General features: G+C 48.4%; 3 protein-coding genes across 3 annotated transcripts; 2 read left to right on the top strand and 1 right to left on the bottom strand.

Moving 5' to 3' along the window:
• Window positions 1–6: 6 nt before the first annotated feature.
• Window positions 7–7,797, top strand: BDW43DRAFT_302304 (WD40 repeat-like protein; the record flags this gene model as incomplete). The annotated part of the gene is made up of 13 exons (XM_032045214.1): window positions 7–22; window positions 72–160; window positions 232–1,941; window positions 2,500–3,834; window positions 3,890–4,290; window positions 4,338–5,419; window positions 5,492–5,653; window positions 5,731–5,816; window positions 6,031–6,034; window positions 6,231–6,506; window positions 6,614–6,888; window positions 6,959–7,067; window positions 7,133–7,797. The coding sequence occupies 13 exons, from the start codon at window positions 7–9 to the stop codon at window positions 7,795–7,797; spliced, it is 6,210 nt and encodes a 2,069-aa protein (XP_031897408.1).
• Window positions 7,798–8,023: 226 nt separating this feature from the next.
• Window positions 8,024–8,707, top strand: BDW43DRAFT_284977 (uncharacterized protein). The gene has a single exon (XM_032042896.1). It carries the CDS (start codon window positions 8,312–8,314, stop codon window positions 8,600–8,602), a length of 291 nt encoding a protein of 96 aa, XP_031897407.1. The 5' UTR covers window positions 8,024–8,311; the 3' UTR covers window positions 8,603–8,707.
• Window positions 8,708–8,738: 31 nt separating this feature from the next.
• Window positions 8,739–11,866, bottom strand: BDW43DRAFT_284976 (U4/U6-U5 snRNP complex subunit PRP6; the record flags this gene model as incomplete). The annotated part of the gene is made up of 2 exons (XM_032042895.1): window positions 11,430–11,866; window positions 8,739–11,308 (listed from the first exon to the last, which is right to left on the bottom strand). Coding segments are annotated over exons 1-2 (2,519 nt in total), but the record flags the coding sequence as incomplete, so codon positions are not given.
• Between the last annotated feature and the right edge of the window lie 590 nt (window positions 11,867–12,456).

Here is a 12,456-nt window from a genome sequence, read left to right as displayed (position 1 = left end):
ACAGTCATGTCAATTAAAAACGGTCAAATCATCACCTCCCCTTTTCTATACATTTAACTGACACCTACTAGAATCCATTTGGGCCGCCAGCCCTTCTACTACCAGGGGTCAGCCCGCTCATCTCTCATCAGATGCCAAAGGCGAACGGCTTGCTTATGCGGTAAGCATAAGGGATCCAACCTTTATTTAAAACATGCCTGAAGCTGTTGGCTAACGAGAAATGAGTCTTAGACAAATAAATCCATCTTTTTGCGTTCAATCGATAACCCTGCTATCGCGAGGCAGTACACCGAACACAAAGCGCAGACTACGGTCGCACGCTTCTCACCGTCTGGATTCTATGTCGCTAGCGGTGATGCCGCTGGTTTAGTTCGAGTTTGGGACTGCGTCGGTGAAGGAATAACAAAGGGGGAGTACAGTATTGTCAATGGCAGAATCAATGATCTCGCTTGGGATGGTGATTCGCAGCGTATTATCGCCGTAGGCGATGGGAAGCAACGATATGGCCACTGTATTACCTGGGATAGTGGGAATACTGTCGGGGAAATTTACGGTCATACCCAACAGATCAACTCCGTCTCAATCAGGCAGCAGCGGCCTCTGCGAGCTGCTGCCGCCGGTGACGACAAGAGCCTAGTCTTCTACCACGGAGCGCCCTTCAAGTTCAATACGGGTATCCGTGACAAGCACACTAATTATATATACGGTGTTGGCTTCAGTCCAGATGGCTCGACGTTGGTTAGCGTTGGTGCTGACCGGAAGATCTGGCTCTATGATGGCAAGACGGGAGAGCCGAAAAGCCTAATCGGGGAAGGTGAACATAAGGGCAGTATTTTTAGCGTCTCGTGGTCTAAAGACTCTCGGAAGATCGTGACTGCGAGTGCCGATAAGACTGTCAAAATCTGGGACGTAGAAGCCGGCAAAGCCTCGCAAACATGGAATATCGGAGGGGATGGCAGTACAGACGTCAAAGATCAGCAGGTCGGTGTGGTTTGGCCCCCGGGCAGAAGCGACGATCTGCTTATCAGTTTGTCACTGGGCGGTGACCTTAATTATCTCGTTGAAGGAACTCCGGAGCCTAGGCAAGTCGTCCAGGGCCACCAGAAAAACATTACGTCCTTGACACAATACCACTCTGGCAGTGACAATGACACATTGTGGACTGGAAGCTTTGACGGCAGAGTCTGCAGCTGGAATGTTCCTACAGGAACTGCGGAGAAAGTGGATGGTGAAAGTCACTCAACGTACATTGCTGGCCTCGCACCGACACAGGAAGGGAATGGTAGAATCTACAGCGTAGCCTGGGATGACACCATAAGATCTGTGGACATTGGAGCTAGAACTTACAACGGGAGCTCCTCCAAGCTGTCTGGACAGCCCAAGGGTATTGCCGCAGGTGTGGCTGTATTGGTAGGAACCTCAGAGAGCGTTGAGATATATAAGGACGGCCAGAAAGTTGGAGAATTCAAGCCAAAGTTTCCCATCACTACTGTGGCAGCACATGGGACCACTGCAGCCATCGGTGGCGAAAATTCGGCTGTTCAGATCTGTGAGATCTCAGACTCCACCTTGTCCCCTAAAACGGATATTAAAGCTTCTCGGAACCCCATATCTGCGTTGGCTTTCTCGCCGGATGGCTCTCTGCTGGCTGTTGGCGATTCTCGTGGTCGTGTTCTTGTCTACAAAATCGCCGATGGTAGTCTAGTCACAGACCGTTGGACAGCGCACACTTCCCGGATCACTTCCATTGCATGGAACGAAGATGGCACACACGTCGTGAGCGGAGCATTGGACACTAATATATTCGTGTGGAGCTTGAGTAGCCCTGGAGAATGGCTTCAAGCGTCAAATGCTCACAAAGAGGGTGTTAACGGTGTAACCTGGGTGTCGGAGTCGAAGATTGCATCAGCCGGGGCTGATGCAGCAGTCAAAGTATGGAAAGTAGAGGGTTTAAAATAGAGGAATGCGAAAAGAAGAGTGGAAAAGAGAGCAACGGCAAATGTGAGATCAAGATGACTGCGTACCTTTTACCCTATGTCAATATGTTTACCTCGATTGTTCAAGATGTACATAACATGCCTACAATGAAGTTGCCAATTCCTAGCTATATCTAGACGTCTTGTGTGGAGAACGTCACGCAAGGGGTGTGTGTGTAACTCAAATTGCCGTGGTGATAAGATGGCGTGTGATCAAAGCTCCACTCGAAAGGCGGATAGACCAAGCAATGATCGGCATCTACACATACGTCAGGTGCGTGCGAGCACCTTGAGTCTTTCTGCTCACCTGAAAGAAGCCAAGATGAGAGAATGAGATGAGAATATGTCTCTCTCTGGAGACGCGTCGAGTAGTTCCCGTCGCTTTTTGCGGCCGAAGAAGGTACTTTATAGCGGATCTTCTACATCTGAGATGATAAAGAAGCAAAAAAAAAAAAAAAAAAAAAAAAAAAAAAAAAAAAAAAACAGAAGAGACACTATTACTGACCTTGAGTTTGATATGAAGTTGCGGCAAGCCACGTTTGTTTTACCGAAGACTGGTCAACGCTTGAGAGGTCTGGTTACTCTACGAAACCCTTATTCCGAACCGAATGGCAACAATGACGAGGAACGTCGGGGGCTACTCTCCGGAGAAATCTCCGCGCCCCGTGAAGGGATATATTCACGGTTGTTGAAAACGATGCGGGAGACAGAACTCTGGGTACATCGGGCTGTCTCCTCTGAGCTAGGTATTGGTGTCCTAAAATGCAGTCTAGCTTACCTACTAGGATCGCTCGCAACTTTCGTGCCAGCGATTGCCTCATGGTTGGGCCATCAAGATGGCAAGCATGTTGTGGCCACCGTAACGGTCTACTTCCATCCAGCGAGGTCTCAAGGAAGCATGTATAAGGCGTTAATTTGTGCCTTTTTGGCATTTCTCTACGCTGCTTTCATATCTTTAACAAGCATGTGTGTCTCCAGGTTCTTTCAGGACACCCTTGACTTACTCCCAGTCGGCCATGCCGTAGTGCTCATAGTATTCTGTGGGGGTGGTCTAGGCTTTATCGGATGGACCAAACAGAGACTGGGCGACCCCCTTGTGAATGTTGCGTGTTCCCTCGCTTCGCTTTCGACCATTACCGTCTTAACGAAAGAGGGTGCGGTACAGAATGGGGACCTTTCGTTTGCCAAGATCTCACAAGTATTGAAGATGGTCGTGATGGGTGTAGCCGCGGCCATGGCTGTGTCATTTGTGATATTCCCAATATCTGCACGAAAAAAACTCCGGTCGAACCTCACTATTGTTACTGAGACGCTAGCGACGATGCTAGCTCTGATCACAGAGAGCTTCCTCACTGGCTCTGAAGAGGAGCTTCGGACAGGAGAATACCTAAATGCAGCCGCGCGCCATAAGAAGGCGTACGGCCAGCTCGACAGGCTCATAAGAGAAGCTAAACTGGAGCATTTTGTGGCAGGTACGGAGAGACAGTACAGGCTGGAGAAAAAGCTTGTTCGATGGGTACAAGATATCACCCATAACATGGGCGGTTTGCGCAGTGCAGCTCTTTTACAGTTCCAGCTACTAAAGCAAACCAATCCTACCGGGCCGATGCAGTTAAATAGCCAAGGAGCGACTATGAACGGAATCCACCCTGGATCATTGCCTAGTCCATGGTCACTACACGAGGAGCGTCCAATCTTGGAACCGATTGATGAGAGGCCGGAAGAAGAGGTCTCAGACTCGGATAGAGACAGGCCTACTTCAAGTCCGGAAAGAGACACTTCTGATTCAGAACTTGATCGCACTCTTCTTCCTGCTGACATTTTTGCGCTTTTTATCGGTCACTTGGGGCCTTCTATGGTACCAATCCTTCATTAATAATTAACGCGCATTAATAGATACTGATTGGTTATAGCGATCCCTCGCTTTCACTTTAAAGGAAATTTTCAGGGAGATCCCTTTCAAGCCTGCACCAGATTATAGGGTCGCGGTCAACAGTAGGTTCCGAACCAGTCTTGATCGGGCGCTGGATCTTTACCGAAGGTCCCGAGAAGAGGCGTTGAAAACTATTTATCGGCAGAAGGACGTCTTGAATATTCAGACATTAGAAGTTGAAGCGGATCTCGAGGAAGTTGCTGCTAGTTGCGGTCATTTTAGTTTTTCACTTCTGGAGTTCGGTGAGCAGCTTAAGGAGCTGTTAGCTATCCTTGATGAACTTCAACTCGAAGCTGAGGAGAGACCCAGCGGCAGATCTTGGAACTGGCTGATGTTTTGGCGCCAACTAAATATTGGAGTAAAAGAAAGGGATAGTGGTATGTTTGCTCAGCTGGCATCAGCCCAAGCTGTCGCTATGATGCTGACAGGCCTCCAGAACAGCCAGTGATCGAAACGGATCCCATACAAGGTACAGCGTCTCAATTGAAGGTCACCAACGTTGGGCCGCACGGCAAACCATCGGTACCATCCTTCCAATTAAAGAACATGCCCGGGAAAGAGGGGTTTGGCTATCGTGTCTGGAAGTCACTCAGGATCTTTCGGCGCGATGATACCAAATTTGCTATCAAGGTAGGTACAGGAGCGGCACTCTATGCCTTGCCATCATTTCTCCCATCCACGAGACCATTCTACTCTCATTGGAGAGGAGAGTGGGGACTTTTGTCGTACATGTTGGTCTGTTCGATGACCATTGGTGCTTCAAATACTACCGGGTATGCTCGTTTTCTGGGTACCTGCTTAGGGGCACTTTGTGCTATCATATCATGGTATGTGACAGGTGGAAACATGTTTGGACTCGCATCCCTGGGTTTATTCATGGCGACTTGGACTTCGTATCTCATCATAGTCAAAGGACAAGGTCCGATGGGCCGCTTCATCATGCTCACTTACAATCTCTCAGTTTTGTACGCCTACTCCCTTAGCCAGAAGGAAGGTAATAATGACCAGGACGAAGGAGGCGAGAGTCCAATAATAACTGACATTGCCCTTCATCGAGTTGCTTCTGTTCTGTCTGGCTGTATCTGGGGTATTATCATCACGAGAGTCATTTGGCCAATCAGCGCGCGGGAGAGGTTGAAAGATGGTCTGAGCCTCTTATGGCTTCGCATGAGTCTGCTCTGGAAACGGAGTCCCTTGTCCACTATGACAAATGAACCAAATAGCGCAGGTTTTATGAGCCCCAGGGAGAAGCTAGAGGTCGAACGATTTCTTTCTCGGTTGGAGTCTCTTCAGGCATCTGCACACTCCGAGTTTGAGTTGAAAAGCCCATTCCCTGATACAATATACAGCAGCATTCTCCGCCGCACAAGGAGCATGGTGGATTCTTTTCTTGCGATCAATATCGAGCTTGATAAAAATATGACTGCATCCGAGGGCGAACTTACCATTCTCCGATATACGAACAAGGAAAGGCAGCAATTGTCGTCGCGCATCAGCCATCTATTATCAGGTGAGTAAAGATCGTCAACCGGAAGGGGTCCTGCCTACGGGATGAGCCTCTGGCAATTGACCACAAGTATAGTGATGGCCTCGTCCATGAAACTCGAGTACCCCCTAAGTGATGTCTTTCCTAGCATTGAACATGCTCGAGACCGACTACTCGCCCGCCTCTTTCACTATCGCAAGGATCATGAAGCGTCTCGCCTGTCTACGGACGAGGATTATGCGTTACTGTATGCTTACGGTAAGTCGAGAGAACGCTGTCTTTTAAGTGTTTACACATGCGATCCCCGGTTACAACATTGGCTAAATCATCTATAGTCCTCGTAACCGGCCAATTGTCGACAGAGATCGAGGGAATCATGGCGGAAATTAGTCAATTGTTTGGGGTACTCGACGAGGATATTGTGAAGCTGTATGACTAGCGGATTTTCCTTTTTTCTTTTTTCAACATTTTACTTTATTCTGTCTACCTTTGGAAAGCAGAGGACAAAGTATGAGTTCAATGATGTAATCTATAATTATCAAAGGGGGAAGGGAAAGAAAAAAGGAAGATCAGATTGAGAAAACAGCGTAGCATTTTCTTCAGGTCTTTGTATTGCTTCATTCACTTGGGACAAGTCCAGTGACTTTTTTTTTGGCGGGGAAAAGAGAACCAACCCCAGCATTTTGTCAACTTCAACCTCCTTCCATCACTTCCCCCATAGACCCACTGCCCTTCCTATCACGGTCGCCTCATCTCTCGCATGCTCCTGTCATTTACCAATCTTGAACCGTCTTTCGGGCTTCTCTGGCATGTATTCTGCTTCATGAAGACCTAGCTCTCCCCACCCCCCGGCTTCGCGCAGCCCGTCGCGCTTCAGCGAGCTTCGCAACCATGCAGATCGATCCGGCTGCCTTGAGTCGGACTGAGTCTGCGTCGACCGCAATAACCTCCTCAAAAAACACGGCCCTTAACACTGCGGTGACTCCGAAGTCTACAAAAGCGCTGATATCTGTCCCGCGACTGGATCTCGAACCTATCTACACGGAGCTGAAAGCCGCTATCGGCGACAACTGGGCTGAATACAAAGAGGCCACCACTCTCTTCCTCCTAGGTGCGAAAACATGGCGTAGACCTTTGCAGTTTCAATACGTTATCTGTCCCTTTTTTTGATCCATGTATATTTCTCTCTAAAGTTCAGACTAACATCGTTCTTCCCAGGCCAATTGAACCAGCATGAACTCTCGTCGCGCGTCGATCATATTATTTGTGCCGATCACAAGACTGAGCATTTTCATAATAATTTCATATGCGCGATTATTGGGAATCTCACAAGAGATCTCCCGGACCATGGTGTCGCAAGCTGGGTGTCGGCAAACGACAAACCATCGGTGGTGTCCAAGCCAACCTCAGGGGATGCAGCAGAACAGAGACTGAAGACGGAGATTATGCAGCTCCCTCCTAGAGATCGTCGACGAATCAAAGCAATTCCTGAAGTATGGCTACAAAAAATTTCAGAAGACTATATGAATATGCAGGTGATTCTAACAGTGTTTTTCCAACCAGCGTGACCCCGGTGAAACTGCGCCTAATGAATTAGAAAAATATCATCTGGCAAAACAAATCAAGTTGCCGAGCCAAGTACCAGCAAGCGCAGGTGGCTTAAATAAAACAAGTAGGCTCAGCCGATCTTAGTCTTTTCCCAACGAATCTGGTGATGCTTACTCTGTGGTTCGATAGATTGGGAATTAGAGATCCGGAAACGTTATGCGCAACCTCTAGCGTCGGAAACCGGTGAGTTTCCAGATGCGGAGTCCATCCATGCCCGCATGATCCCTATATGCTACGAAGAGTCTATCGTTAGTGGCGCAGGACTTCCTTGCGCGGAGTTCATGGCCATTGCTACGGAAACATTCGTGAAGGAGGTTTTATCTGTCGTGTTCTCGCGGACGAGGTCCAACGGTCCATCTGGGACCATCAATGGCATGATGATGCGCAAATACCGCCAGCAGCTCGAACGAGAAGAATTGGCTTTTACGCGTGGGGAGATTGTGAAAGATGGCGCAACGGGCTTGCTACCCGTCGAGGCCAAGGAAGCAAGTATTAGAAAGCCTCTCGGAGTCAGAGATCTGCGTTTAGCCTTAGAGCTTGGGGGTGGGGTTCTCAGTCATATGCCTCTAATCGTGGATCAAATAATGGGCGGTTATCTTGAGGATGAGCTTGAAACCGAAAAACAAGACCGAGCGGAAGAAGTAGTGGAGATTCCTAGCGATAACATGAAAGTGAAAACCCCGACAAATGAAATGGAGGTTGATGATGGGGAAATCGCATGGGAGGGGGCCACAGTTGCTGATCGAGAACAACTAGGGTCTTTACTGGACGAGTGCTTGTCTATGGCCTCCTAATCGCTTTCCCCCCTTCTACTGCCTCTTTCTTCCCTTTTGGCCCTCTTCCACAATTCGACTCCTCCTTCCCTTAGAACATAGGGTTTTCTTCTGCCCCGTACCTTTATTTTTCATCTTTTTCTCTCCCCCCTCCTCTCTCTCTCTCTCTCTCTCTCTCTCTCTCTCTCTCTCTCTCTCTCTCTCTCTCTCTCTCTCTCTCTCTCTCTCTCTCTCTCTCTCTCTCTCTCTCTCTCTCTCTCTCTCTCTCTCGCTCTCTCTCTCTCGCTCTCTCTCTCTCTCTGTCCGTCTGTCTGTCCGTCTGTCTGTCTGTGTGTTTGTCAGTTCATGTAAGTCTTTGATCCCCGCGACCAAAGCAGTGGCATCTCCATCTGGTAAGGGTCTAAAGGCGTACTTGGATTGCGAAAGGAACTTGTTATTGGTGTGGTATTGTCTACTTTTGTTTTGGTATGGAGTTCAAGCGTTCTGTGCATCTTCTATATTTTGTCAGTTTCCTCGACTCTTTCCTCTGGAAACCATGAGTCTTCCTGGGAACTTGAACATGGGGGTAACACGCACTAAGGTGTTGTTGTCTGAAGAGACGCCACAGGGTATAACTCATGGGCAGAGACCCTCTTATCCCAGAACAAAGAATGGAAATGAAAGAACAGGAGGTTCCTTATGTGCGGCAAACTCTTCCCTATTGCTAAGCTTTTTTGCTTTTCATTCCAGGTTAGGGAATGCATGGCATGGTTTATATATCTTGAGAGGCATGATGGCGATTTGGTTTACCATGCATACACTTATATTTCTTTTGTATAGGTACTAATTTTCATTCCCCCATTTGGTCTGCTTTCCTTCGATTAGTTATAGACTTGTTGTAACGATTTTGCCCCATGAGGCTGATCAATAAAGTTTCTTTCTTAAGTCGCAACATATTAATATATTCTCTTTTTTTCCCTTGCAATTTCTATCTCGTGATGGGGGTAACCATTTGAAGATAATCAAGGCTACTTCGCCTTCCAACGCCATGATCTACGATTTTTAGGTATATACAATGTACTATAACATGGGTGGAACTGCAAGCCTATTCATTACTTACGAGAGTCGCTCTGCGACTATCTTCAAAATCTCTTCAGTCGACTTGTGAGCGTTAATAGGATCTTTAGCCACCGATTGCCAGACTTCGCCATGTTTGGGCTCAGTGGAAACGCACTTCGATATGACATCTGCCCTTTTCTCCTCTGTACCATGCTGCAATAAGAACTTGAGATACCAAGCCCACCCGTCCCCAAGATCGCTGTCGGACACAATGGCCTTTTCAAACCATGTCATTGCTTTCTCCAATCGACGCTCTCCCCAGAAGATCCGCGCTACTGTAATGAATAATATTGGATCATTATCGACTTTTTTGATGGCCTCCAAGCTACGAGCTTTCCGTTGGGCCCGCGGCTCGAGATGCCAAATACTCTCGCTCCATAGCAATCCAGACGTTGGGACTTCCTGCAATGCTTTGGCCATCAATACCTTGGCTTGGCCGATATTGTTCGCACGCCGTTCAACTCGGACACTTTCCGTCCAAAGCTCAGCATTCTTAGGGACAGCAAGACGAGCTCTGTCAAGAATCGAGCGAGCCTTGACGACTGCACCAGCCGTTTCTTCCAGTCTTGAAGCCAACAGCCACAAGGGAACAGACTTGGGACAGGCCCGGGTCCCTGTTCCATACGCCTCACGAGCTTGAGGATACTTGTTCTGAGACTCGTAGATTTGCCCCTTCATCATCCAAAGCTTGTCTGTCTTCGGATATTGTTGGAGGCCCTGATTCACTAGATCAAGTGCTTCATCCACATTGCCCAGTTGCCGCTCAAAAGCAACACTTTTAGTCCAAATGCGATCTGTCCCGGCCTCTCGACGAGCAGTTGCAAGGAGCTCTCTAGCTTGATCTGTTTGTTGGGCCTCTGCCTCGAGCTTAACGGCAGCAAGCCAAATATCCTCATTGTTGGGGTTCTGATTGAAAGCGCGGCCTAGCACCCGCCTAGCCTCATCAATTTCTCCAGTTTGCCATTTCTCTTTCGCAAGGAGCAACCACAATTCTTCGCTTTGAGGGCAAGCTTCCACAGCCTTTTCCAGAACCTGCCATAAGGCTTCCTTCGTGCCATGATTGCGCTCCAGATCTGCTGCTGCAAGCCAGATAGACTTGCGGTTAACAAACACGCGCAATGCATAGGCATACATAGCTCTCGCAGTCTCAAACCTGCCCCTAGCAATACTAGCTTTTGCGTCATCCATCCAAATGTCTTTCCGATCATCATCCTCGTCTAGACCCCAACCTAAAGTCTCACGGATGATAGCACCGCAAGTGAGAATTGCTCCCTCCTCTTCACATTTTTCAGCCTCTGCTATCCACTCCTCTCGCTTGAGCATGGCATTTTCCCTGGCGAGGGACTGCACAGCTCTCTTCATCACATTCACTTTATGGAAAGTACCCATTTGCTCTTGTAGCCGTGAAGCAGCAATCCATATCTCATGACTCGCAGGGACAGCTTTTCTAGCAGCATTCAAGACCTTTTGGGCATTTTCGGGCGTCTCGAGGCGGGCAAGGGCAAGCCATAGCTCCACAGATAGTGGTATCATCTCCACTGCCTTTGCGAGAAGAAGGCGTGCATCGGCAGGATCTTCTTCTAAGTTGACAGCCTCTTTCCAGATGGTAACAGACTGGGGATTATGGAGAATAGCCTGTCTCAGAACATTCTTCTTTGCGCGAGGCTCGGATTCCAACCTCATCGCTTCAACCCACAGTCGTGTGGAGCGATCATTGTTCTGAATAGCATTTGCAGCGATAACCTTGGCATTATGACCTTCGTTAAGCCGAATATTTTCAAGCCATGCATCCTCGCTTTTTGGACACAGCTCGCAACCTTTAGCGATGCAGTTTCTAGCAGCCACGATCCTACCAGCAAGCTCTTCTAGACGAGCAAGTGCAATCCACCCAGGTGCGTGCTTGGGGTTGGTTCTCGTTACAGACTCCAGCAAAACGCGAACTCGTTTGATATCTCCGATCTCCACTTCACCAGCTTTGAGCTCAGACTGTGTAAGACTCGTAAGATAACCCTTTGGGTCGATGCTAGTCACACTTCCGGAAGCCAAGTCCCCAGATGAGCCTACTGCTGCCTGATCAAGCTTGACTTTAAGGGCTTTATCACGAGCAGCACTGATATCTGCGAAATTTGTTATTGTGCCATCTGCCCCTTCTTCTCCACGAACATCAGTATAAGCGCCATCGTCCGTAACGGTGGTCTCAAATTGGGTCGAGTCTCTTGCACTAGCGAGAACACTATCCGGTACCGCGTAAAATCGTTGTCGGAGATTCTGCTTCGCTCGTCTATTCTTTCCTGTCAGATCTCCAACTTCTGGGAGGTTGGCCCAATCGTCTTCGGAGACAGAGGCTAATGATCGCTTTAAATCGGCGAACTGCTGCTGAATTTTCGGGTTTTTACGTTCATAGTCTTCTCGTTCTTGGCGTTCCCGAGCTTCCCTATAATTCGTGGAGGAATCAGTCGGCCTTCTATACAGACAACCAAAAGGGGGGACTTGAACCCGATGAACAAGTCGCTTTATCAAAAAAAATGAAAGGGGAAAGAGTTAAGGATACCAACCTTCTTGCTTTCCGACGTTTATCCATCTTCTCGTCCACTTCTCTGTATATTCGATCGGCTTCGTCATCTTCTTGATCGAACTGTCCGTATGCGAAAAGCCCAACTTCATTATCTGGGTCCTGAAAACGCTCATCGTCCTCCTCTTCCTCAGCTTTGTCTTCTTTGCCACCTTTCTCACGCCCTGCGCCGTATGCCGTCGGTGGAGCTGCCCCTAGCAGCTGTGCCCTCTTCGCGAGCGCTGCTTGGATTTGTTCAGGCGTGGGACCTTCCCGCGCAGGCCCCAAGTCCGAACGAGTAGTGAAGCCAGTCGCACCTCTGCCCAGGCCCGCAACGTAGTTCTCAGGAGCAGGCTGGCTCAAAAAGTCCTTCCGCCCAGAGGCCATATTGACCAGAGAGATACAGAAAAGACTGGGCGACGCTAATGAAGAAGATTGAGATTGCCAGACATCGAGATAATAGAAAGTTGTTTCATGCTTCAAAGAGGAAACAACCGCAATAATATTATCCCGGTCCGGTGTCTTATCGTATTTTGGCCCATGTACATATGTACATTAGTGCCTACATACATAATTCTCTGACCACATTATGCAAACCGTACCTGTATTTCCTGGGTGCAAGGGCTTTGTAGCCCCAGGCTTTAGGGTTGGCCATGCATGTGCAGTATTTGCTCCGCGTGTATGTGTGTAATTTATGTGAATATGTACATTTTGACTATACAAATGCATCCAAAGCTGTTCTTCTATGGTTCGGTGCTTATGTTAACTATATTCCCTATATCTGGGATGTTCTACGTCTAAATGCTTCCTTTAGGCACCCAATGCCTGGCCGCACTGGCAGAATCTCATGTTCCAACTTCTCGCTACCTGAACCGTTCTCCAGGCTGCATGCTTGTATTATCCACCCGAGTTCACACAGCGGCTTCCCGTCCTTCGCAGATCCTACCGTTAAGTTACAGAGCAGACGCCCCAACATATAGGTACATGTTGAGATTAATCACCTGCAAGCGGCACGCAAGAGCAATCCCTAA

The sequence above is a fragment of the Aspergillus alliaceus genome (assembly GCF_009176365.1).
Source record: "Aspergillus alliaceus strain CBS 536.65 unplaced genomic scaffold BDW43scaffold_41, whole genome shotgun sequence".
In the NCBI taxonomy this organism is placed as follows: Eukaryota; Fungi; Ascomycota; class Eurotiomycetes; order Eurotiales; family Aspergillaceae; genus Aspergillus; species Aspergillus alliaceus.
Note: the sequence above shows the minus strand (reverse complement) of the source record. Positions and strands in the feature narration are given on the sequence as shown.